This window comes from Ciconia boyciana, chromosome 3, assembly GCF_034638445.1.
Source record: "Ciconia boyciana chromosome 3, ASM3463844v1, whole genome shotgun sequence".
Lineage (NCBI taxonomy): Eukaryota > Metazoa > Chordata > Aves > Ciconiiformes > Ciconiidae > Ciconia > Ciconia boyciana.
In genome coordinates this window covers 106,916,453-106,942,590 of record NC_132936.1, presented here as the reverse complement: position 1 = coordinate 106,942,590, position 26,138 = coordinate 106,916,453, and the positions used below count along the sequence as shown (strand labels likewise).

Sequence of the window (26,138 nt, the reverse complement as noted above, 5' to 3'; positions counted from 1 at the left end):
TCTCCCCGAAGAAGCCAGCACAGAGGCCGCAGGGGCGGGCACCGCCTACAGGGGCGGCCCGGCGGGTCCGCCGGCGGGCGCGGGGCGGGGCGGGAGCTGACCGGCGGGGCCTGGAGCTCGGTTTCGGTTACTTCATCGTTTGGCAAGGGGACCGACGGGAAGGGCTCCTGGTGAGCTCTGAGAGCCCCGCAGGCTGCTGGTGAACGGTGACGGGCGGAGAGGGAGAGGGGAGAGGCTCGGTGGCCGGAGGAGCGCAAGGGACGCTGCGGAGATCGAGGTGAGTTAGCCGTCGCACCAGCAGAGAGAGCTTTTCCTGCCACCCACGACCACCTGTTTTAGATCATGCAATGCTCAACTAAACGCATTCAGAGAGCACTGTTCAGTGCCCGGTAACCCTGGCCGGTCCGCAGCCAGTTCACCGCCGGGAATCCTCATGAAAGAGAATCAGGAACTGGATTTTTTTTTTTTTTTTAATACAAACTCAAAAGGCGTCCAAGCACTTTGGTGAAATGAGGTAGCGCAGCCCTTTCCCACTGGAAGTCTGTAGATGAACTGCAGTGGGACCCAGGCATTCCCACTCCCCGCTTCTGCTGGGGAAATACCGTTTCCTCACATTACGCAGAATAAAAATTTTACCTTTAACTAAATGTGAGTCAAAGTTTATTGTAAAGGAATAAGGAGCTCTATCCACTCGGGCTTTGAAGAGTTCAGAGGAAGAAGTCGTAGCTTAGCACTCGCATTCGAAGGCACGCTGTGCGTCATGTCCATTTTCTCCTTTCATCAGGTGAAATGATAAATTTGGAAAACGGGTGTTTGCAGAAAAGAGACGGAGGTAGCAACATCAACAAATCCGTCATACTTGTTTCGATAAATTAATTGTAGCCACCCTGTAATATTTAAGTGTTTCAAAGTTAAAATGTGTAACAAGAACTGGATAACTCATTTATTTGAGTAGGTATCGAACTGATTTGTCAAGTTGAGACCATTCAATAATTTGGTTGCTCGGCTAGGAGAAAGGATGGATGGTCTCTGGAGGACAAGGTACGTTTTGAAAATAATACGCAAATTTAAATTGAGGGATAGTTGCCGTGAGATCTTTGTAAACTGTACAGTTTTGTAAGAGTCAAACTTGTTTGTCCAACGCAAGCAATATATTCTTGAATGTACTGTGGAAGTATACATTAGACATTGCCTTCATCAGAAAGAATGTGCCATAAACTTATAAACAAACTAGTCAATTTGAGATCAAAAAGTCAGAGAGATGAGAAACTTACAGCCAAGTAGCACACACACTTATCTAACCAAAAAGATCCAACACACCAGAAAATATGCCGCACAGGAGATGCAGCCCTGTAAAAATTTAAGGCACCTTTTGCAGTAATAACATACTTTGCTCTTCATTATTTAGCTACTCTGTATTGGGGAGGAGGGGGTGTTGAACCTCCCATTTCAGTTTCTCTTAATAAATCTTGTTTTTCATAAGAATATTTTAATTTTAAGGTTTGCTTAGAGATTTCAGATATAGGTTCACTACACAAAGAAAGTATACTTGTTTGCCTTAAGAATGTCCAATAAAAGTGTACCCAAGAAACACCTTGGGTCAAGCTTCAAGAATGTAAGATAGTATTTCTGTATTGTTTTCCGAGTCTTTTGAAACTTTATGCAAACATTGAATAAATCAAGCCTTTAAAACAATTAAGTAAGTTTTAACCTCATTTTACAAAGCAGGATCAAATGTGCAGTAAACGGTCAAATGAAGAACGAGAAGCTGAGCTTAAAATCGTAATTATCTTATTCTGAGCTCAATTCTTTCACCCAAGCTTCCCATCTAATACGCTAACTTTTTTACTCTCTCTCAGAAGTACTCATATTCCAGATATTTTCAGTATGGAATGAACTACATTCAATTTTCCTTCCTGTTAACTTGTTTCACATGACGGTATATACTTAAAATAGTATCTGTTTTCCCATGTGTTATAACATGTATTTGCTCTACGACTTTCAATTGTTTGAGAGCTGCTTTTTGCCACAGGTATCGTTTCCCAAATTTTTCCTGTAACCATTGTCCAAGACAGCCTGCATGTGCGCTTTGGGTATGGACCTTGGCTATTTTACAGGACGCCAGAGCACTTCGCTCCCATCTGTGAGCAGTAAATAATAATTAACAGTAGCAACTGTGCTTTTTGAATGTACTTACACAATCACTCTACTCTTATAGCTTTAGAGATCTTCTGACTTTAGAGATACCCATGCAGTGTTTCTAAAATGCTGAAAGAGTTCTTAAACCAGCTACATTTGGGATTTTGATACCTCTAACATTGCTGTTCGCTGTAAACAGACGTGAACTTGAGGTCACATCAATATCATCTACAGTAGCTAGCCTTATCACCTCATTATATTATACTTTACCAAGTAGATTTCTCAAGCAAGGAAAGAAAGATATTGTGTAATGACCTATTGCCACTTACGCAATACTCACTGCAATTGCTGCCGATACTGATTGTGAGGGAAGCCTAATATATTGTCTTCTATGTGGTGATTAATGAGTTTCTCTGTATTTTTTTTCTAGCTCTGTGCTCAGGTGCTTACTTGGAAGTATATCCTACATGTGAGCCCAACCCAAAAAGCACGTAATCTACACTGAGAAAAAACTGACAGGAAAACATAAAAAGCAATTAGCACTGCGTTTTAAAGAATACAGCGTGGTTATCACTACTTATTTTTCCTGAGGTAGAGAAAAGCTGGGAGGAATGGATGATCGCTAGCCTTTTGCAAGAGTGATAGTTATTCTTCTATTTGGGAACTGAAGGCATAGTGAATTGCACTGATGTGTGCTGGGTAACAGATGTAGAAGACAATACAGTAGGAAGAATGACAGGACATGCAGTGTTGAAGGGAGGAAGGAAGATGTAACAGATTTCCTTAAAGCAATCAAGAGAAGTTAAAGAACTACAGAAAGGATGGTAGAGTTTAGATGAATAGACTTTTGCATACAAGTACAGTGTCTGCAGTATCTGCATATCATTAGCCTATTTTGTGTCCACAATAAGGCCATCTACAAAAGCCTATTTCATATTTAAACAAATAAAAATAGTAAGTAAAGTTGCTCTTGTCGTCCTGTCTGGTAGCCTTGTGCTTGAGTCTGGGCACAAACCAACTCTGTAGGTTCAGTTCTGAAAAAATGAACTTATGTTCAAGATGTACAAAAAATGAGTACTGTGTGTAGACTACACTTTTTCTTAACGTTTATGATAAAGAGTTTCTGCTGATTATGATGTTCTTGTTTAATGCCAGATTTTATTTTAGTGAAGAGAACTAGGTTCACTGTCAGACAGAGCATGGATATTTGAAAAATCTTGTCTAAAATAGCTTTACATGCCTGTGTGTGTTAAGTGTATTTTTTAAAAAGTCAAAGCTCACTTCATTACTACTCACTGGCAGTAACCCACTTTCCCCTTCCTACTCAGCTTAAACTGTATCTGTTTGGAATGTTACGTAAAATATTTTCCTTCTTTTCTTCTCTTGGAGAGAAATGTACAAGTTTGCTTTTTGTTTCTTTTCAGCATTCAGTATGGCTTCTCCAGCTCTACTCATGCGTGTGGTCGCCTCTGCATATTCTGTTGCGGAAAAAGCTGCAACAATTGTTAGAAATGTAATGGCTGCAGGAGATCTGGGGATAGTGGAGAAGGTATTACTTTTACTTTGTTCCAATTTAATTTCTCTTATTAATGCTGAGTTAGATACAGGTCAAAGTGGTATTTTTGAAGATTATGGACTGCATTAGGTATCTATATTATTTTTGGTCTTTACATTGAAGTAATTGCTGGTATTTACATTTTTCTGATAGTAAGCACTTTCAGCCAGTTGTGAAGAAAAGCCTGATCCTTTGTGGCTATTATTGTCAGTTCAGACAGTAGATGCAAAAAGATTTTTTTCCCCATTTAGTCAGTTATGTTCACCACTACAAAAACATTTGCAAATTTTTCTTATTCCCTTTTTTCCTAAGCGATTAAAATCAGGTGTATGGGGGAGAGAATAAAAAAAAACTTGGAAAGTAATGATCTGTGTTTTCAAAAGTACTTAGATACATAGCAGGACTCTCAGACACATGCAAGTAGAATATACTCTCCCACATAACCTGCTTTTAGGTTCTTGGAAAAACTAATGCAGCTTCACTACAGGGAAGCCTGAAAATACTTGCATCCAGAGGTACAAATGAAGCACTGTGTGTACTTTGTTTTATTAACCAGTTAATTTTAAACGTATAAACAAGTTTAATTAAGCTTATTTTTTAAGAGTCCAGCAAGGTTAAGATCATTTTAACTAAAACTAAATGCTGGCTTTTATCTGTTTAATTCAGTTTCACTTCAAAAAAATACACATGTGTTAATATTATTTCCCAGTAAATCAGGAATGCATTGCTCAATCATTTTCTAATATAATAAAATCAGCAGCTGAACACATTTTAAGCTCTGTAACCAATTAAGTAAATAATTGTTAATACAGTAAAACAAAAATTATCAAAAGTAACAGGTGATATTGTTTCTAAATAAGACTGGTTATACATACATTTTTTTTTTAAATGAGTACTGCAAACACAGAAAATTAAATTGAAAACAATGACCAACAGAAGAGGTTCCTGTTTGAGGGACTAGCAATCTCAGAATTCCTGCAAGCTTCTTGTCAAAGGTGGCTGGTGAAGAAAGAGGAAGAATGCAAGAGAGAGAACCTGTATGTGCCTCTGCTTTACGGTCTGGAGCAAAGAGATGCACAAGAACAGAAAGTGCTGCTTCTCATCATTCATCCTCTTTCTGCAGTCAGCAAACATCAAGACCAATTCCAACTGGCCTTTTTGAAAGCTTTAGAAAACCTAGGAAGACAGTGTTCCACCGTTTCCCTCAACACATTGACCTCCCATCCATTTATCTAGATGAGGAAAAATAGTTCAAGGACAGTTGAATTTTTAGCTAGCTCCTCTCCTTCCTCTCCTGATGTCCCGAGTTTTCTTTCCCCCTAGTCAACTCTAAGCTCTCCGTCTATATTGCTTGTCCTTGTAGCATTTTTACTTTTTTTTTCCCCTGTTGGTAAGTAGACATTTTGTCCAGCCCTTCTTACATTATTAGTGACTTTGTGTTTTGAAGAACTACTTTACAGTAGTGTTTTGAAGAACTACTTTATACTGTTTTATTAGGTTGATGTCCTGGAACAAGGGACATTCTCTGCAATAACTTGATCTTTCAGAGTCTAAACTCAGTGCCAAATTTAACCAAATTTATTAGGGGATAAGAGGGAAATTTCAAAGGAAAATATCAAGTTTCGTAAAAATAGGCAATTGGCTAAGGGACAGACTAGGTTTTGAGGATGCAAAAATTAACCCATAACATGATTCTAAATGGAATATTCCATTCCTATGGCTAATTTCTGTAGCTGGATAAAACAATTTTCATGTTGTCACCAAATAAGATACAAGCAGATAACACAACATTTTTGTTTGATTCAACTAAGATGCAAATCCTTGGATGAACTGGCTTTCTTAACTCCTGTGCTTACAGAAGTCTTTCTTACTGGGATTCTGCCTCTGGACCTAAAGGGCTCCTCCATTCATAGATACATGAAGATTAAGGCGAGAAAGTATTAATAAATTACCCACTTCCACTATATAGCAGGTTATTAATGCTCGAGAAGAAATTACTGTAACCCATCTGGCAACGTATGTTTGGCTACACTGCATCTTTTGGGAAGGCTTTCACTCATTGTTTCATGTCATCTTCAGACACCAAATCCACTCTTTCCTGTCTAGCATTTTTTTGGAAAAAATGTATGGGTGTTACTGTCCAGTTCAATTTCACTGGTTAGCTTCTGGCCCTCCTTGGTCTTTCTCTGTTAGACTAAGGAACTGTTCACTATTTAGAAGTTTATACATCATAATTGTTTCAATTTTTTTTTTTAAACAAGCTAGATTAACTGGACTTTTAAATCACCTTTTACTAACACCTTGCCTATATTTCTCCTCTTTCCTAATTTGCCATGTCTCTCCAGTGAGCCTTAAAATATTTATTTTCTTCCTGTTAACATCTTAATTTTTGCTTTTCCCTCTTCTTGTATTATATCTGGGTTCATACTTGTATTAATTTATGCTGTACATAGTGTAGTATTTGCACAAATACATATTCAGTACAATTGCACCAGTGCATGAGAAGAACACAGCATGTAAATATTGTTCTAATATCATACCAGTCTATCTTAGCTCTGGGGTGTACAGGGAAACTTTGCTTCTTTCAATTTTTAGCCTGCCTCTCTCAAGATCACTTACTGGGTTGATGATTTATCAAATTAGACTTCTTTTTCATTACAAGGTAGATATTCAGAGTGACATATGGGCCATTGTACTGTTTTTTGTTGTTGTTGTTTTGAAATACACAAATTCCTATCCATCCTTTGACAGACTGGAGCCAATGACTTGCAGACCAAAGCGGACCGACTGGTACAAATGAGCATTTGTGCTTCCCTGGCACGGAAGTTTCCCAAGGTGACAATCATAGGAGAAGAAGTAAGTACCTAATTTATTTCATACTAACAATTTAACTTGCTGTAACTTGCAGTGGAATTTGCCTTGGCAGGTTTTAGGAAATCATCTGGTTTAAAAAAAAAAAATAAAATTTATTTCCATCCCATTTCATCAGCTTTGTCAAGTAAGCTGCAAGCAAATCCACAGTTCTAAGGCAAATTAGGGTGAGTCCAACACCTTTTTCTAACAATTTTGAGAATCCTTTTGTTAGGAACTGTCCACTGATGAGGTGACTGAGGAATTAATTGAAGATGGTCACTGTGAAGAAATACTGAAGAAAACTTGTCCTGCTCAGTACACAGGAATTAAAGAAGAAGAGGTAATGTGGTAATGCTATACATATGTCTTCATATTTTACACTCTTATCTATATTACTTACTGATTTTCCCTAAGAATGTATTATGAAAAAAGGTTATTTCAGTGTTGCCAGTTTTTCTCTCTGGTTTGAAAACTGAAATGTAGTCATGAGAATCCCACCTCTAGACCTGGAAATGCTGCATATCCCTGTGTGCAGTAATGGGAAATGGAAATTTGCTTCTTACAACTTGTGATTCAAATTTATTTGGAAGGAATCTAATTTGGACATAAGAAAGTAATGTAATTTCCATGTTCAGTTTAAGCCTTCATACCTCTACTAAGATATTTGCTGAGAATTTCCAGTCAGTTTTTAAGCTTTTTTGTGTAAAATACTACTGTAGGCTTCAGTTATATCATAATGTTAAAAATCTGAATCTCTTTATTTCCTTACTACTGTAAGGAAATAAAAGCACTAAAGTAAAATATATACTTTACATGGTCATTTACATGATTTGTATTTGTTAATTTTCCTTATTTTTTTATTTTTAAAGCTCGTAATATGGGTTGATCCTTTGGATGGAACCAAGGAGTACACTGAAGGTTCGCTTATCTTCTAATTCTGCAAATTCAAAAAAGATTATAGCAGTGTAATAAAGTAGCATGTACAGGTAGATAGCTTTATGATATGTTACATACAATATTGTTTTATAAGGCTGATGTTGTTTCTATACTTTTTGAGCTTTATGGAACTTTTTAATCATTCCATTCAATCCTAACCAGTATTGAATATTCCTGATGGGCTACTGAGTGCCCCCCAGTTTTTATCATTTCAGGGAGCCAAGAGCTGCCTTTGATTGCTGGTGGGTTGTCTTAAGGTTTTAGTGAAACTTACAATTTTGCATATACTTTGAATTGAGGACTAAATCTCCCATTCACACAGGAATATGCTCAATTATATTTACATCCTCCTCTTCAAACAACCCAAATACCACAGCTGTATTTGTAGACCTCTCAAAATAAAACATCTTCCCCTAAATCATAATTCTTCAGTTATGGGCAGAAACCATTTTCAGCAAAGCCTACTTTCTGTCCATAGAAATAGACCCTAAAATGAAGAAGAAGAAGAAGAAAAAATAAAAACCTCCAAAAACAATATGCCAAAACCTCACTTTAGCCTCCTGCTGCATCTTTTAGTTGATTAATGTAAAATCTTCTAGGCAGATTTTTTCCCCTTTTCAGGGAAAGACATGTACAACTGTCAACAAATTGCTAGTTTTGAATACCATTAAAGAATTCACACAATTACAGAAGAATGTCATCATATACTGCTATTTAGTTGTATCTTTAAACTTCTCTCTCATTATGTGTTTATTATAACATAGTTCTATTAAGAGAATTCTATCTGGGGCATTTTTTTTGCAGACCTCAAGGCTAAATGACTAAAAATTTATATCAACCAACCTATTACACCTGAAAATCCTGATTAGTATTTGCATTTTTAAGATACCACCCTGCATATCAACTTGTGGACTTTTATTGAAGGTTTATTTTTTTTATATATATACTTTCTCTTTTTCAAGCATAACTACATTCATATTATTTCTGTACAGGTCTCCTTGACCATGTAACGGTTCTTATTGGAATTGCTTATGGAGGCAAAGCAATAGCAGGAGTTATTAACCAACCATATTACAACTATGAGGTATTAAATGCATTGATTTGTTTAAAAGCATTAGGTGATTTCTAACTGTCACTTCTAAGCCATTTCTAGTTAGCACACTTTCAACTGAAAAGCAGTGTGTAGTGGAGTTAATGTTGTAATATAAGGTGGTGGTGTTTTTATTAAATATATACAAGTTCGTATGTTGGTTTCCAGGAACTGAATCTCAGGGACCTACTAACAGCCATACTGAATCCTGAGGCTTGTATAATACACTAATACAGTGTATGTCACATAGGTACTGTACATAGTACTACAGTACATGTAATGTATATATTGTAAAACAAGTACAGATTGGTGTTTTTGCAGTCTTTGCTAGAAATTCTTTAGTAAATCCGTGCAATAGTTGCATTCGTGATGTGTGGTAACTGCCATAAATCTGCAGCCCTAAATAAACCAAGCGTACCTGTCACTGACAGCTGGGTTAGAGTGTATCAGGCCAGGTTTCAGGTGTAGGTCCAGGACAGCCAACCTACAGGCATTTACACATGTTTGGAGATTATTTCAGTATTATCTGTGAGGGGGGGGGGGAAAGCTCATGATGCAGCCTGATTAATTAAACTTATTAGAATTTAAAGAAAAAGCTCTTGAGCTGATGTAAGGCATATCGTCAGCTGATTCTATATGTTCTATGTGATATGTATGACAAAACATTTAAAATGACAAGATATTTTCAGTTACAGATTGTGCCTGAAGTACAGAAATACACAAATATTAATTTGTCAGTCACTGGAGGCAGGATGTAATGCACCACCACAATGTCACAGATAAGAAAAGGGTAAATGATGTCATTGCTTTAGAGGGAAGGAGAGCCAATTTTTCACTCTGGGCTCTAGAGTAGTTCTTTTTAAGTGCCATTGTCTAAATGTATAACCCAGTATTAATATTATGTTCCCTCATATGCAGAGATGTCTCTAGGTAGTCCTTTCCATTTGTGCTTTAAGTGCTGATCACTATGATTAACCATCACCTGGACCTGTGTACCTTTTTCTTAGGCAGGATCTGATGCTGTGTTGGGCAGGACAATCTGGGGAGTCCTGGGCATAGGTGCCTTTGGATTTCAGCTTACAGAAGCACCTCCTGGGAAACACATCATCGTTACCACCCGTTCTCACAGCAGTACCCTGGTAAATGACTGCATCAGTGCCTTGAACCCAGACAGTGTCATCAGAGTCGGAGGAGCAGGAAACAAGGTATGAAAACTCCAAATCTTTTGTTTTTACTGGGAGGTGGTACCTTTGCAAAAAGAAAAAGAATTTTTAAAGAAATCATTTGCTTACTTGCATGAATGTACAGGAGAATTCTTCCTCCTTCCCCAGCACAACTTCTCTTCCTAGCATTCATTCTGCTGTGAGGTAGAGAGAATTTGGTATGGGTATCTTTGTAACAGTGGCCGTGCTGGTCATGGCTGAGGTCCATCTTCCCCAGTATTCTGTTTCTAGGGGAGAAAATAAAAAGTTATAAGAGCAGAATGACTAAATGCAAATTCAATTTAATCACAATTATTAGATGTTCCCTCCTGTTCACGTTAATACAGTTTTTGTTCCAACTATCTAGCAGCACATATGAAAGGATAAAAATAGAAGCATACAGTGGTATTTCCTTTGCAAAACTTCTCTGCATACAGGGAATACTCATTTGCTACAGTTTTTAATGCTTAGTTTTGTCATGGCTGTCAAAACCACACCCTCCAATCTCTTTTCTCCAATGTGTGCAAGGCCCAAAATGGCACCAAGACAACATGGAGATAATTTCCACTTTATGTTTTTAGTACTTGCACAAGATGGGAATTCTTGTTTCTGAAACTAAAAGCAGATTTTCATAGTATAGACTTGTCATGGTTTAACCCAGCAGGCAGCTAAACACCACACAGGCGTTCGCTCACTCCCCCCTCAGTGGGATGAGGGAGAGAATCAGAAGAGTAAAAGTGAGAAAACTCGTGGGTTGAGATAAAGACAATTTAATAGGACAGAAAAGGAAAGGAAAATAATAATAATGATAAAAGAATATACAGAACAAGTGATGCACAATGCAGTTGCTTACCACCCACTGACCAGTGCCCGGCCAGTTCCCAAGCAGCAGCCGTGCCCCTCCCAGCCAACTCCCCCCAGTTTTTTGTTCAGCACGATGTCATATGGCGTGGAATATTCCTTTGGCCAGTTTGGGTCAGCTGTCCTGGCTGTGTCCCCTCTCAGCTTCTTGTGCATCTCCAGCCTTCTCAGTTGGTAGGACAATATGAGAAGCTGAAAAGTCCTTGACTTAGTGTAAGCACTGCTCAGCAACAACTAAAACAGTCTTATCAACATTATTCTCATCCTAAATCAAAAAAACAGCAGTACACCAGCTACTAGGAGGAAAATTAACTCTATCCCACCTGAAACCAGGACAAGACTGTATTTACAACAATCAAAAATAGATCATTCAGAATGGTAATACAGTATAGCTTTCTAAATCTTAATTTAATTTCTTGTAATATCAGAAAGGAAAGGGCTAGTGTTCCTTTTCTGACTGTAAGTACATAGAATAAACTGATCTCATCCCTGTTTCCTGGTGTAATTTTTACCCATTTCTAAATGCCTAGATCCTTTGCAATGATTGCCATTCTCTATTTGTAACAGATCATTCAACTTATAGAAGGCAAGGCATCTGCTTATGTATATGCCAGTCCTGGGTGCAAGAAATGGGATACATGTGCACCTGAAGCTATTCTACATGCTGTGGGAGGTAAGTTAATAGCATTCAAAATTCCAAGATAAGTGAAACTGCATCAATTTAAAGTTATTTATACTTTTCATAGAAAAAAATAATTTCCAAACATGTCTTTGCAAAGAAAAATGACAGTACGTATGTATTTTTAAATAGTCACGATTCACTAGGAGCTTTGAGCCCTTTGAAATCAAGTAACTCCAAAGGGACAGCAAATTATGCTCTGGAAAGCATGATATGATCTGTTTTGCCCTGGACTAATATAGTCAGTAACTGTGAAATAATTAAAAAAGCCAAATTCCAATATTTTGGGTATATTAATTTTAGTATTTTCAAAACAAATGGCTTTTTTCTGTTGGCTACTATTTCACAGTAAAATCATGCTGTCCTACTAACTGGATATAGTAATTTATTATTAGTAACATATTATGTAATTTAATTCTTTAAAACAACAAAAATAGGCCAAATCATGCAGTTGTTCCTCGGATGTACAAACTCCAAAATTGAGTCATTCATGTAATTCAGTAAAATTAGTGGTCTCCAGCCAACATAAGCCACTTCACCTTTCTAGGGGGTAGGGCATTAGAGAAGTTATGAAAAAGTCTGACTGGCAAGAATTTGAATATAAGTAGTAGTATTATACTTTCTCTGCTGTTCACATTGATAGACCTTTTACCACCCTGTGCTAAAATTGTGGGTTTTGATCTCCTAAATTCTGTCAAGCAAGGATAACAGGCTTCATAATGACATTAACTCCTCTGCAGTCTCTAGTGTTGGTAACTGGGATAGCTTTAAACAGGTTAGCTCAGGCACAAAAAAGTAATCAATCTGGGGCAGCACAGTGCTGTATTTAGCCTCCTTGTTATGTAGGTATCTCGTGGTTAAATCAGCTTGCATAAAGATCTGTGTTGCTCTTGCTAAGTGATTTCTAGAAACTAATTTAAAACCAGCTGGGGTATTTCTATATTATGTTAGAGTTTGTTTTATAGACTTACCCTGGCTTTTACTTGAACTGAGGATTTTTCTTTCCTTCTTGTCAACAGCCGATGTATAAGCTACTCGGGAAGCATTTTAATTAGTCTGTAAGAGAGAGATGATGTTTTCCTTTTCCTGAAACACAGGGAATTTAAGTATTGCTGAAAGAAAAGAAAACCATTAGTTATTTGGTTTCAGTCAATAACAAACTGTTGCACTTGAACTGGGAGCAAAGATATTACACATCTGAAGACAGGCATGTGTACGCCAAAAACTGTCTTTTTTTTTAGTTATATCACTTGTACTAATAAAATAGATTATCTCTCTCCAACTCCTGTTTGGTGTAATAATTTTTTTTTCCTTTTTTTTTGCAGGCAAGATAACTGATATCCATGGAAATTCATTTCAGTATAACAAGGAAGTGAAACACATGAATTCAGCTGGGGTCCTTGCCACTTTGAGGAATTATGACTATTATGCCAGTCGTATTCCTAACACCGTTAAACAATCTCTTGTGCCTTAAAGCAGTAAAGCATCTTCACTGGGCCTGGCAGGCTGAGAAAGTGAGCTTGGAGAATAAGAAAGAAAGAAGATAACTGAGCTTGAAATTTTGTTTTATAGAATCTGAACTGAATTCTTCCATTAAGGTGTTCAATAATTTCAAAATTACATACAGAATCTCTAGGTATATGTTGGATCAGATTGTTTTGCTGTGTTTAGCAGACATCATCAAAAAAGTCACATTTCTTCAATAGTAGTTTTCCATATTCTTTGGGCGTATTCATTCTTCACGTGGTATGACTGTGCTTAATATACTGCTAATCATAATACTACAGTCCAAAAATCATCTTAATATTCAGGGCACAAAATCATGTTAAGTAATTTATCTGATCTTGCTCAATGTTTTTTGTTATTATAAAGTCGACAGTTTTGATTCTTAGAAGTGAGTCTTTGAATTTGTTGGTCTGCGCTCAGTTTTGGGGTGGCCAAGATTGCTATTTGTGGTGAGTTGGGTTGTCTGAGTTTTGCAGGAGTGAGGACGCAGTCCAGGTGGGCCTCTGACATTTCAAATAGGGCTTCCTGGATCATTGGATCCATTGAGGATCAGCAAAGTGTTAATACAGCAGGGCTCAGGAGACCTCAGTTGAGGAGAACCCAAGGAAACTGCAACAGGGGGAGGAGTTCCCAGCACCTCTCTGATGATCTGAAATGCCTCTGTCACAGGGTCTATGCCACCTCAGTCTTGGAGAGCTTTGGGCATCCTAGGTCACTTAGTCATACATGGGGACAACAGAAATGCTGGAACTTGAAATTTTTCATGTCCAAATTTTGAGAGAAACAAAGTCCAGGTGCCTTTCCAACTGCCCCAAGAGTTGAAGAACCTGACACTACCCCTTTCCCATTCCTGTGGAACATAGGCATGTTAGGGGAGGGGACAGAGCAGAGGACAAGATCACCTAAAATGAACTTAAAAATTGGAGAGCCTGTTCCAGTCAGCTTTCCCATAGGTGTGGGGGTTAGGAAAGCAGGATTCAACTGTTCAGTCCACTTGAACACAAAAGAGAACAAGAAGTAAATTCCATATGACTAGCTAAAATTGGCAGCCTTAGTCTCTTCAAGCTCAGTTTAGGATTCTGGAGTATATTGAACCAGTGGGGCCCCTAAGTGCTTTATTTTCTCCTGATTTTGTGACCCAAGTCCCTCACCCCCACATTAAGGAGTCTTAGGGACTCCATTTCCCTAACAATGTGACACATGCTGAAGCATGCCATGAAGAGATGCTGGTTTCAATGGACAACACATAGTTGTGGTTTTCTTCCTGTTCTCTGTGTGGATAGAAGAGTGGCGTATGTTGGGTTCTCAGGCTTGTGGTGTCAGGGAGGGTGCCTGAACTTGGCTGCTTGCTTAGGTAAAGACTGAATGCTTAAGCTCTCCCAGCATTTTTTTTTTTTTGCCTTAACCTCTGCTGACACTATGAATAGCAAAGTAGCCTGCAAGTTGCACTGCACCCATTCTCACTTCCTCCCTGCCCACAAGATAAAGTCCTCCGAATAACTACACTCTTGGTCCACTGAAACCATCCTTAAGCTAGCACAGAACTTCAAGATACAAAAAGCTATGTTTCCCATACAGAAGAAAATGTCAAAACTCAGTTTTCAACAGTGTGTTACTTCTTTCTCCTTTTATCACACAAGGTATTTAACATCTCTGATTTACTTAGAGTCCTTAGATTAGATCCTCTCCTCACAGTAGGGTAACACCAATATGACTTCATTGGCTTAAAGCTGGCTCTATTTCCAGCAAGCAGGAACATCTTGACACCAACAGATACAAACAAGGCAACTCTTGCTAAAGTGTTCCCAGTCTCTTCATGTGCACACATGGTAAAGGATCTAAGGAAGCTCTTTCCTTAGTGAGGTCATCACAACATTTACAGATAAATTAGCAAGATTATCACTTACCTCACTATCATCATCAGCCAGTCCATAATGCTATCATGACACTGGATTAAAGCTGCATATATAGGAACAACGCATGCTTCTAATCCTTTCATCTATAGCCTACCTTTCTTCTCCTTCCTCAAGCGCATGACTAGTAAGAGCATGCAAGACAGATTCAGCCTGCTTTAATTAGTCTTCTTTGTATTTTGACCCATTATAAGTTTAATCATTCCACATATTGATGGTGACTGAAGTTTGAACCACATAGCAAGCACAAGATTAATCTAATTTCACTGCCTCAATTATACATAATTCTCACCTTTATCTTCTGCAGAATTCTTGGATACGCATGCTTTAATATTCACATCAAAATCTGCATGCGAATTTGCAAAACACATTAAGATAAAATGTAGAACAACTTAGACAACACAAAGCTTGCCTTAATAACTCTTTCCATGTAATCATTAAAATACTAAGTCAAATACAGAACAGACCATTAGAAATCTTCATCTATGTCTCTATATCCTTATTTTCATCTGAAACTTGCTATATGTTTGAAAATGTCCTCAGCATAAGCCCCTTTCTAATTCTGCTGTAATTTATCTCTCTGCTCATTTACAGTTACCTCAATGGGAGTAGATGCACATAGCATACACCAGCTTCTACCTGAGGTGTAAAGACGCTTATATATGGTACCACTTTCCATGCTTACAGAAACTGTAAAACTGCTAACACAGGAAAATATAAAGGAAAGTTGAGATAAAATCCAGCAGCAGGAATCAAGGATAAAAGCCAGCACGTAAGGCGCAGTCATGCTGTGGCTATACCACTATGCCCACTGCACACAACAGCACCGGTCCACCAATCACGCATTTCAGAATTTCTCTGCTAGCACATCAGGTGCTATAGTACCATCTATAAAATAAACGGAAGGGGGGCGGGAAGCAGCACAGTGACACTGCATTGTCCTTGTAACAATGTGAACCTGAGCGTCTCCTGTGAAAAACTGCTGACAGTATTTTTGTAATTCATTCCAAAACTAGTTTGACCCACTGCAAAATCTGCGTGTTCGTGAGGAATGTAACAAGTAACATTCTATGGAAAAAGATGCGTTAAACCACTGTACTCAAATGTGTCGGTGTATGTTGCACTGTTTGATTTGTTTATATCATTATACATAGAAAAGGGACCGAAGCCATCTCTACAGCTGCTGCCAGACGCCTAGCTCAGGAGTTTTTACAGTTAACTCCTGCAAAGCTCTCGGAAGGGTCTGCCCAAGCGCCGGAGCAGCTGCGAGAGGAGAAGCGCCGGCACCAGACACCGCTCCCGCCGTCGGGCTGCCCCGCCGGCGAGCACCCGGCCCCAGCGAGGCCAAAGGGACGCTTAGAGGCAGGGCAGCCCCCACACAGCCGCCAGCCCCTGCCGAGCACCCGGACAGGACTGCTTCCCCGCCGCTTCACCTAGCGCGGGCGGGCGCACCGCCCGTTAGTCATCTCCCGTCCGGCTCCAACCTCAGCGCCGCCTCCCGGCGGACTTCGGGCCGTGGCTGCAAAGCGGCGGCGGCCGCGGCAGCCCCCTTAGGTGCCGACCGGTGGCGACGTGGGCGAGAAAACCCCCTCCGCCTCACGCATCCCCCGCTATAGCATCCCCGCCGGAAGTGACGCAGGACGGCCCCGCCCCGCCGCGGAGGGCGGGGCCAGGGGCGGGGCCTGCGGAGCTGGCCCTTGCAGAGCTGGCCCTTGCCGAGCTGGCGCTGCCGTGCGCCCCGCCCCACCCTCTCCTTTGGTTCCGGCGCGGCGCCGGCGGTGGCGGCGGGCATGGCGGCGCTGAGCCTCACCGTCAACGCGGGGAGCCCCCCGCTCGGTAAGTGCGGGCCGGCCCTTGGTTTTTTTCCCCCCTCCCCGCTCCCTTGGGGGACCTAACGGGACGCTGTCCCCTCACCGCCCGCCGGGCGCGTGGCCGCCGCGTTGCATCATGCGGCGCCGCGCGCCGGTTGTCCCCGCGTGCGGGGACGGGCGAGGCGTGAGGGGAGGCCCGTGTCCGTCCTTCCCTCTGCGGCCCGGCCCTGCTGTAGGCCGGGGCCGTGTGCCCGCTGCGGCCTTGGCACGGGCGGGTGGGGCGGCCGGCGGGTCCCCGGGGCGCGGGGCGAACCCTCCTCGCAGAGGGAGACGGCGGGGCCGGTCCCCGGCGGGCAGGCCGGCGCTGGGGGGGCCACGTCGCCGCCGGGGAGCGGCCCCCGCGGTGTCCCGCTGGCACTTGAGGTGCTGAGGAGGCGCCGGCCCGGGAGCCCGGCCGCGTGTCAGGCTCCGCAGCGACTGCTCCGCCGCGCCTGCCCGGCCCCGGTCTGCAGGGATCGAGCAGGGCTGGTCCTGCCGCCCTCGGGGCCGCTGGTCTCCAGCAGGTTGCTTTTCGGGCAGTGGTGACAGCTGCCGGCACTTCACATAACTTACGCTAAAGAAACTGAGTCACAGGTAGGCTCCTCGGGTGACTTAGCACGTTGAGGCTAAATTTTCAAGGCAGTCCTAATTCAGATTGCTCGTTTGTGAGCTCTGCCTAGTTGCTGCTATCTTTCATTGTCAGTTCTAAACTGCTGCTAAAATTCGGCTCGTCTGGGGAGCTGGTTCAAAGTTGCACTGCAGAATCTTGCTTTTTCAGTTGATCACTGCCCTTCGATGTTATTTTGCCTTTAAAAATGTGAGAACCTCTTTCATTACACTTTCTGCCGTATGGAAACAGGCTTTTATACATATTCCATATCATTTCTCCATTTTGTTACAACTATTCAAAATACATATTCTTTCCATTCTTCATCTTAGTTTATTGATTTCTTTTTCATGCTGTTATTCCCAAATGCATTTCAGAGTTGAATACAGCTTGCATGACTACTGATTTAAGGTATCATAATATATAAGTTTTAAACAATGTTTCTCCTGATACTTGTTTATACTGATTTGCTAGGCAAGATATGATGCAATATGAGCTATGATTAACATGGGTTTAGGGGCTTTGGAGGATTCTTTTCTTTTGATAGCTGGTGAGTGGCACTAGAGGTGTAATTCAGGAGATTGTATAATTACATCAGAAATATTACATATTACAGATGAAACATTTTGGTAAACATTTGTATCAAGAAGACAAGCACACTCATCCTACTCATTCCTACTTTGTACTATTCATCATGGCTGTGCCCTGGGAAAACTGTAGGAGCTTTTAATGTCATTAGGATTAATTACATAGCTTGGTGTGCATAATACTTGTAATTTTCAAAGCATTTCTGTGCATGTTATTAAAATACTTACATGACTTACAAACATATTGCATAAGGGATGTCACCCTGACTTTCACAGATGGATAACTGCGGGATGGGAAGAAGAACCTTGACTTACTGTTGATAAAAGCTTAATGCCACAAAAAGGGTTTGCAGCTGAGCAGAGGTGAGAGCTAGGGAATTCCTAGCTCCAGTGCTTTGTATTTAGGCCAGTGTATTAATAGCTTACAAGATCATCTGCCTTGGGTAGTCTGTGCGTTGTTCTAGGGAAGATAAAGTGCATGGCACACTATGAAGACTGTACCAGGTTAGGTGCCTTTCAAGACCTAGAAGTATAGTCCTTTGGCTAGTTTCATTTAAGTAATATTTGCCTATGTAAAAGCTTGCTGTCTTTGTACGTGCTTCTGAGCAAAGCAAAAGAACACAAGCTCCTCTGCTTATGCTCAGCAGGCTGAATCTGGACCAGAGCCAATCGAGAAATAGAGCCAAGTTAGCTCAGTGCTTTGTCTGAGCTACTGTGTCATGCTATAGAGCATTGAGATCAGAGCAGGTTTGCATCAAGGTTTGAATATGGGCAGAGCTGTCTTCCAGTTGATGATGCAGCCTGAAAACTTAAATAATTCTTTTATTTCTAGAGACCGTCCTTTACTGTCACTGATGAACTACTTACTCTGAAAACCCTGTATAAGCTTCTTGCACTTTTACATGGATAGAGTTTCTTGGGTTTGAATGGCTAATGTCCTCATAAACATTAAATCAGGTTAAAAATAGTCTCATCCTTGTTCAGAAAGTACTGGTATATTCAGTAACTGATCTCCTTTGATGCACATGTCAGGGCTGGGATGGAGTATGTTACTGTACTGTTCAATAACTAAAAGCAATCCAATTACATCTCTACAGGTATTGGGGGACAGGACTAATTTTTACAATACCCTTAGGAAGCAAAAGGTATTGCTGCCGACACTTGCTGAGCTCACTGCAGGTTACTGTATGCTGGACATTATCAATTTGAAGCTGTAAGCATTGCCAAGAATAAGAAGCCTCTTGCATATGAGACTGAACATTGATTTCTTTCCTGGGCAATTTTACTTGAAGGAGCCAGTTCAGTCACCTGGTCCTATTTGATAAGAAATGTAACTGTTTTGTTGCTACTATGAAAGATACCTTTCCTGGAAGAAAGTTCAGTATCTTTTTCTCTTGTTTTTTAAAGGAGCTCTGCTGACGGTGGAACATGTGAAGAATGATGTTGAAATTTCAGTGGAAGAAGGCAAAGAAACCATCCTCCGTGTGTCCGAGTAAGTGACTTTGCATCTCTCCTTCTAGCTTTGGGTCAGCAGTTTTAAAAATCACATGGCTGTAACATTGACGGTAACCTTTTCAGGTAGGAGGAAGAGAAGAATACAGTTTTATTCATTACTGCATTACTGACATCTCCTAGTAGTACAGACAAAACATTTACAATATATTCTAAACTTGATCTTTATGGAAAGAGCTCTGGTATTCTTATTTGCATGCACTTATGTCTAATTGTTTATGCTGTACCAGTCACTTTATTGTTTGGGTATTTGCCTTTTTGAGCTGCCATGAATTATCAAAAGCGAGGCCATTTTGTATTAGGCGAGATTGGTATACAAGATTCCTTGGACTTGTACGTATGTGGTGGAATTAATTTTAAAGGTTTATATGGCATTATTTAGTGCTCATTGCTGCATATAAGTGAAGGCATGATGTTAGCTCAGAAAAGTACTAATTAACTATGCCATGCTATCCAGTGTATCTATCTGCATCCCATAGAAAGAATCTTGGAAATTTTTGTGGAAAACTATTATCTGTCCTACTAAAAATACTCTGCCATTGGAATAAATATTTTCAAGTTTGGGGCATGAAGGTGGTTTTTATGATCTGAGTAGGATCATATGCATATCAGGAATGCAGGGCTAATGCTGTTAGTTTTGGGAAGCTGCATTGTCATCTTAGATTCCGTATTGGGTAAGATACCTGGATATATCAAGAGGAGATATCCTGATATCTTAAATACCACTGACGTATCAGTGGAAATCGCTGATGTCTACTATCTACAGTAAGGAGCATATTTTGACCCATAAACATTGCAGTCCTAACTTAAAGTATATTAACACTATGATGAATTTGGAATTAGTGATTATAAGTGTAGTTTTTGAATACTGATTGTTTTTTGAAAGAACAGGGAAAAAAAATCTATTGTTCACGGACATGCTGACAAACTTGCATTTTGTGAGCTATTTCAGTCGAAGATGCTGTTAAAGCCACCAATGCATCATAAATTGGTATTCCTGCATGTATGTAGAATGGTTATAAAAACAACATAGTATTTTTATGTGGAGATCCTGACTTGATCCTCATAAATTAACACCAACTGAACTTTTCTTCTGTCTTCTAACCTTAGGGAAAGAGCTTGTCACTAGGTATGTGTTTTTGCAAAAAATCAAATTCTGCAATGGATGATTCACAGTCTTCAATCATAATGATTGCTTTACTGGTTGCAAATATTGCTTTCTGTTTAAAATGTTAGACTTGAACTTAGATATGAGTTCTTTCCTTACTGTAATCTCTGATTTTACATGTTGTCTTTTGCTGTGCCTAGTGATGGCATTGAATTTGGGATTTTGAATTGAAGCAAGAGAAGTGTGGCACATTATATTGGGACTTAATTGGTACAGCATTAATAATTTTCAGTGTGTGTTATGCATGTGTGGAATACAGCATACATAACAGTTAATTGGATATTTTTTAGTCGCATGAGAGAGTTTTCCCTTTAAGTAGTCATAGTGAGATTTTAGTTTCATTTTCCTTTCTCAGTTTAGGCAGTGTATGTGTCTCTATACAGCAAAAGATATACATGCACAAATACACTACTGTGACACATGGGGATGATCTTGGAATATAAATTTATATACTTGGCTTTGAAATAATATTTTATTTTATTAGATAATTTTATATTACCATGCCTTCTTCCCACTGCATTGCAAAAACACTCATTTTAGCTGTAATGGAAGTTGTCGGAAATGTAAAGCCAGAGCTCTTCTTCTGCATTTTGGCGACGTGTGCATAATATCTAGAATCATGGTTCCATCAGATGGAATTTTTTTTGTGTTAGTGTCATCTCATCCCTGGCATTGGATTATGTTTAAGAAGTTATTCCAAACCTCAATATTGCATTAATTTTCTCTTGCTCGCTTGTACAATAATTTTTAAAATTGATTCTCTATTTTAAAGTCTGTTAAAAGTGTATCTGTAACTTGAGAAGCATCAGCTGAACTCATATCTCAACTAATGCTTTTGGTAAATGGATTTCATGGCATCAGTCCTGCTGAAGCTATCTTATTTTGGCATGACTTGAAATTCACTTGGGATATTTCAGACTTTGATTTTTTTTGAGGAAACCATTAGTTCTAATGACTTGACTTGAACAAGAGAGAACATTTTATTTGCTGTTTTGCTAGGTTATATTTTGAAATGCAGTTAAAATCTGGTGACAAATGTTTCAGCTAACTAGCTGAAAGTTAGCTGTCAGCTTCTTAGCTGAAAAGTTTATCACTAATTTGAGATTATGAATTTTATTTTAAAGGCTATTTTTGAAGCCTTAGCTTCAAAATTTCATGTGGTAATAGCTCCTAAACAAACCACTCTGCTAAATGCTGATGGCATATGGAGTGTTTTAATATGCCTGCATCTTATCAGATAACAAACTGCAGTGCAGCTTTTCTGTTTTGTGTTGTGAGCACCTGCATGCTTCAGAGTAGTGTTACTCTTAGGCAGATGTATTTAACCTCTGCACAGAACCCTTCTGCAATGCTTTTTACAAATTAATTCAAATCATGATTTATTACAATTGGAGATTCTCTGTGTTTTGTGTTTGTGGCTTTTTCCTTCTCCCATCTTGTCTTCTGCTTCTTGAATATTTGCCCTAGTATTTAATTATGTGTCATTTCACGTCACTTTGAAGAGACACTTACTCTTCGCCTGTAACATTACATTGTCCCTGGTTATTCTTCCTTACTTACCCCTGGAGTTAGCAGGCACTAGCTGAAAAGAGCAGCCTTAACATTTTGTAACTTTTTCAAAAAAAGCAGGCCAATTAGCACTATGTTTGGGTGGAAGTAGATCTTTTTTCCCCAAAGGAAATAAACAACTTTTTAAGCAGCAGTAAGATTTTACTCAGAGTAACATTGTCACATTTCATATATTTATTCAGTTTTGCTCAAGTAATCAAGGGTATTTGTTTTAGTATGAACTAGTGAAAACAATAAAAACATTTCACAGACTTTCTGTAGATGCAAATGTATTAGAAATGTTTTGTTTTTCTCAGTTTGAAAAAGCTTCATTAAAATCTGATAGCAGTGTGAAATTATAATAGGACATACTTTGTGTATGTTAAGCCCTCCACTGTGGCTTTTGTTTTAAGTTATATTTTATGGATCTTCTGTATACTGGATCCTAGAAGCTTGAAAAGGAGAAGCAAAAGAACTACAAATGAACTATGTTCCTTAGGTTTTAGTGCAGTTAACCTAATGAGACTGGCTGATCTATTTGTTCTAAGAATGGGACTCATTATAATTGTTAATGTATCAATAAGTCTTCTACATCTTTTCCAGAACTTTCATTGATTTTTGCGAAGCTTTTTGAGGGCTATCAGAAATTCTTTTCATTTCATAAAGTAGGTGTAACAGGAAGTACAGAACAACAGCAGAACAGAAATGAAACCTTTTTTTGACAAATTGAAGTGTAGCATTCAGTCCATTAAATTGAGTGGAACAGAACACTTACAGGAACTCTCTTTGTTGATGTCAATGCTTGTTCAGAAGCTATTGGAGCTCTAATTTTGTAATCTACACCTGTGTGGGACTGTGGAGATGAGTATTATCTGGAGAATTGATGGTTGTGATGCATCTTTCTTCCAAAGCTCTTTAGTAAATGTTGAGGAAAATGTTCACATTTATCTTAGATGAACTTGAAGCTAGATTTCTGACAGTGTGCAGCTTTTTTAAATACTGTTTGTAAGGTAGAAAAGGGAGATTAAAACACAGAAGGAAGTATTCTCTTTGGAGAGCCTTTTGCCTCCAGATCTATTGAGAATTTTCAACAGCAGGATGGGAAAAACAAATTCAAATTAGTCTTTTATCTGATGAAGACTGGGTAAAGAACAGAAATACAGGCAGCCAAGTTTGTTCAACAGGGGGTAGTCTCTGTGAAGTGTGAATTGAGTAAAGTGAGTAACAAATGAACAGGTTTTTTTTCCTTTGATTCCTATTGATCCTCAAGAGGTCTCCACCACAGTGCAGACCTCTTGATTCCTCTGTGGATTCTCTAGGAATCTTCTTCAAAGTCATCATTCTTGTATGAAAAGAAAACAAATGTTGATTTAGCTTCTTATATTCTGGAAAATACCTAGCTCAGGTTATACTTATGCATTCTGTCAGATGTGGAGACAGAGTTTTATTCTTTGAAAGAATAATCAGAGTTTTATTTTCTTTATTTCTGTCTGTCTAAACAAAATTGTTTCATGTTTAGAAGCTTAGTGTTCCTTCTGGTGATAGAAAAGCAAGGACTGATATATTCTGTTGCTAGATATTTTTTTTTATTCTGGTGACCTGATACCTGTTGGTTCACCCAGAAATTATTTTGCATTTGCTTTACATGTTTCAACTATGTGTGTACAATTAAAATTGAACTGGAGGTAGTAATTTAATATACCTTTATTTTGCCTCTTTCTTTTTTTTAGGCATGTTTCATTTACCGATGTGAATTCAATAGCTCGTTATCTGGCTAGAGTTGCTGGTTCTGCTGGGTTGTATGGTTCGAATCTGTTGGAACACACTGAGGTGAGAAGGAATCATGCCCCTCTTTTTTTTTTTTCTTTTCCTTTTTTTCCTCTCTTTTGGCTTGTGATCAAACTTTGGGGTTTTGAGTGGGGTTTTCTGTTTGTTTGTTTTTTTTTTTTAGGAACTTGTGTCTATTGTTCTGCATTTTATTGTTAGACTGAGGTTCCAGCTATGTGGGATGCTGAGAGGGTTTTGTTTTCTTAAGCTTGCTCCTTCTTATAAAGAAGAGTCATAAATTTGAGCGTTGAAAGAGTTGTCCTTTCCCACCGCTGCAACAGCAACTTCTAACCTGACAGTTCACTAATATAAGATAATTCAGGTTGGAAGGTGATATCTGCAATTTTCCCTCTTCACTTTCCTCAGCTCTGTTGCCATCAGTTGCTGCCTTGTAACACTTCAGTGTAACACCAAGGAACACTGCATGACATTGAAATACTGAATTAGTTTTTGCTGTATATGATGGACAAACCCCTGACCCCGATTTCATTCAGTGAAATGTGGCGAGACATCGCTGCATAGATGGACTGTTCCCTCATAAGTCCTGTATTCTGTAATGCTTCGCTAGTGGTGCCACGAGGGCACCAGAATTTTTGTGCCAAAGAGGGAGCTTCTTTGGTCTTCCTTGCTTACACAGATTACAAAAAGTTATTAGGAACTGTGGATGGGGTATGAAATGAGAGGGAATTCTTCCTGAGTCTAACTCAAAATAATTGTATGCTGAATTTTAAGTTGGTGACTGAAACTAACCGATAAATTGAAATTTATTTCCTTTGAAATTTGAGGAGGGAACTGAAGGACTCGATTCAAGTCTTTTCTACAAGTACTCGAAGCTAGTAGTAATCACTCTTCAGCCATTATAGCTGGTCTCAAGGGAAGTGTTGTCTTAGTATATTGCTTGTAAGGCATTTAAAAAGTTGTAGGTTATCTTGTGGCTATTTAACCTTTCTGACCAAAAACCTTGTTTTGAAGTTAAGCCCTGAGACCTCCACAAATACACTTTCAAGATTGGTATTTCTGATAAAATACTTCTTTTCACTTCTGCATCTTTCAAAAATAAAGTTGTACTTCGAGAAGTACCGTGACAGCTGCATTTGTCGTGCAAATATTTTGGAGCATAACTGCAAATGACTGAACTGAATTCTGTGGTAGTGTAATTACATCTGTGCCTGCCACGTTGGCTCAAATATTGGAAGGATTCCTGATGCAGTTTACAGAACACTTGCACATGAAATAGGGACAGAGGGCTAGAAGAGACACTTAGTCTCTTGCAGGATTGAGGGATACCATTTATAGTCAGGGCTACATTATTAACCAAGGGCCTGATTCTTAATTTTTTTAAAATTTATGTACCAAGATATATTTCCTGTTATAGGAGGAGACTGTTTTGCAGGAGAGGGGGGAGGGAAATGAGGTGGGGAAGGGATTTGATTTCTTCAAATCTAAAAGGAGATGAGGTAGAGAAGATAGGGACGGAGGGGAAAATGGTATACTTGTCCAGCAGTAGTACCAGGAAGATCAAATAGGTGACAAAAGTGGTATCTAAATAGTTGAAGGATAATGATGATTATTATATACTGTGTGTGATAATTAAGTACCTGAGAACTGCTGATTATTTTTACCAATGGAAATAGCTTCAGTAAAGTTGGTATTTTCAGCAGTTTGAATACATCCTGAAGGAAGAAATTAAATTTAATCATTTAGTATAGTTCTGGGTGAATGTTTCAGTATATTTTATTTTAAATGTTCTTTGAGCATATATTGTGATTTATTGTCCAATGTATTTAATGCTAACGTTCCAGTTAATATTTTCTGTTTGGCTATTAAATGGATTGTATATTACTTCAGGTTTTCAACAAGCTGCTTTCTCATTCTTTTAGTAACTTTGACTATCTTTTGTCCCTTAAAACTAGATTGACCATTGGCTGGAGTTTAGTGCTACAAAGTTATCTACAGCCAGCCAGTTTCTTTCAGCAGTCCAAGAGCTCAATCACTGTCTGTCTCTGAGAACATACTTGGTCGGAAACTCTCTGAGTCTCGCAGACTTGTGTGTCTGGGCTGTACTAAAAGGTATCAGTATATGTTCTTGCTTTCATTGGCTTGCAATCAGTGTATACCAGGAGTCCTCAAATTTCCTTTTTTGTGGATGCTAGTAGTGACTCTTAGCTGTATGCCAGACTGTATACTACTGTGCATACTGCTTTGGCCTGTGCATTGCTAGTGATGAGAATAGTATAGCTTAGGAAACCCTAGAATTTTTAAAAGTTGTTATATGTGGAAATTTATAGGATCTAATTATAAGTGG

At 39.2% G+C, this 26,138-nt stretch overlaps 2 protein-coding genes and 1 long non-coding RNA gene across 12 annotated transcripts in view; 2 read left to right on the top strand and 1 right to left on the bottom strand.

Moving 5' to 3' along the window:
• The first annotated feature begins 9 nt into the window (after window positions 1-9).
• On the top strand, window positions 10-12,789 carry BPNT1 (3'(2'), 5'-bisphosphate nucleotidase 1). The gene is made up of 9 exons (XM_072856971.1): window positions 10-277; window positions 3,564-3,688; window positions 6,446-6,550; window positions 6,780-6,887; window positions 7,417-7,465; window positions 8,476-8,567; window positions 9,581-9,778; window positions 11,204-11,309; window positions 12,641-12,789. The coding sequence occupies exons 2-9, from the start codon at window positions 3,572-3,574 to the stop codon at window positions 12,787-12,789; spliced, it is 924 nt and encodes a 307-aa protein (XP_072713072.1). The 5' UTR covers window positions 10-277; window positions 3,564-3,571.
• On the bottom strand, window positions 487-16,416 carry LOC140649569 (uncharacterized). Of its 7 annotated transcripts, none has more exons than XR_012041660.1 (7): window positions 16,168-16,374; window positions 15,027-15,080; window positions 12,287-12,371; window positions 10,629-10,838; window positions 9,866-10,023; window positions 6,579-6,635; window positions 487-887 (listed from the first exon to the last, which is right to left on the bottom strand). It is a non-coding gene; the product is annotated as an uncharacterized lncRNA (long non-coding RNA). The 7 variants fall into 7 exon arrangements; XR_012041661.1 differs by having other exon boundaries at window positions 10,629-10,828; XR_012041658.1 differs by having other exon boundaries at window positions 12,287-15,080; window positions 16,168-16,416.
• A 4-nt stretch (window positions 16,417-16,420) lies between these two features.
• EPRS1 (glutamyl-prolyl-tRNA synthetase 1) overlaps window positions 16,421-26,138 on the top strand; it is a 48,526-nt gene continuing 38,808 nt past the window's right edge. For 2 of the 4 annotated variants that reach the window (XM_072856967.1, XM_072856966.1), the window contains exons 1-4: window positions 16,421-16,570; window positions 19,186-19,270; window positions 23,737-23,836; window positions 25,747-25,903. In XM_072856967.1, coding sequence (XP_072713068.1) covers window positions 16,525-16,570; window positions 19,186-19,270; window positions 23,737-23,836; window positions 25,747-25,903 — 388 coding nt within the window. In that variant the 5' untranslated portion in view covers window positions 16,421-16,524. The remainder of the gene's footprint in view (window positions 16,571-19,185; window positions 19,271-23,736; window positions 23,837-25,746; window positions 25,904-26,138) is intronic. The other 2 variants (XM_072856969.1, XM_072856968.1) reach the window with 1 other exon arrangement.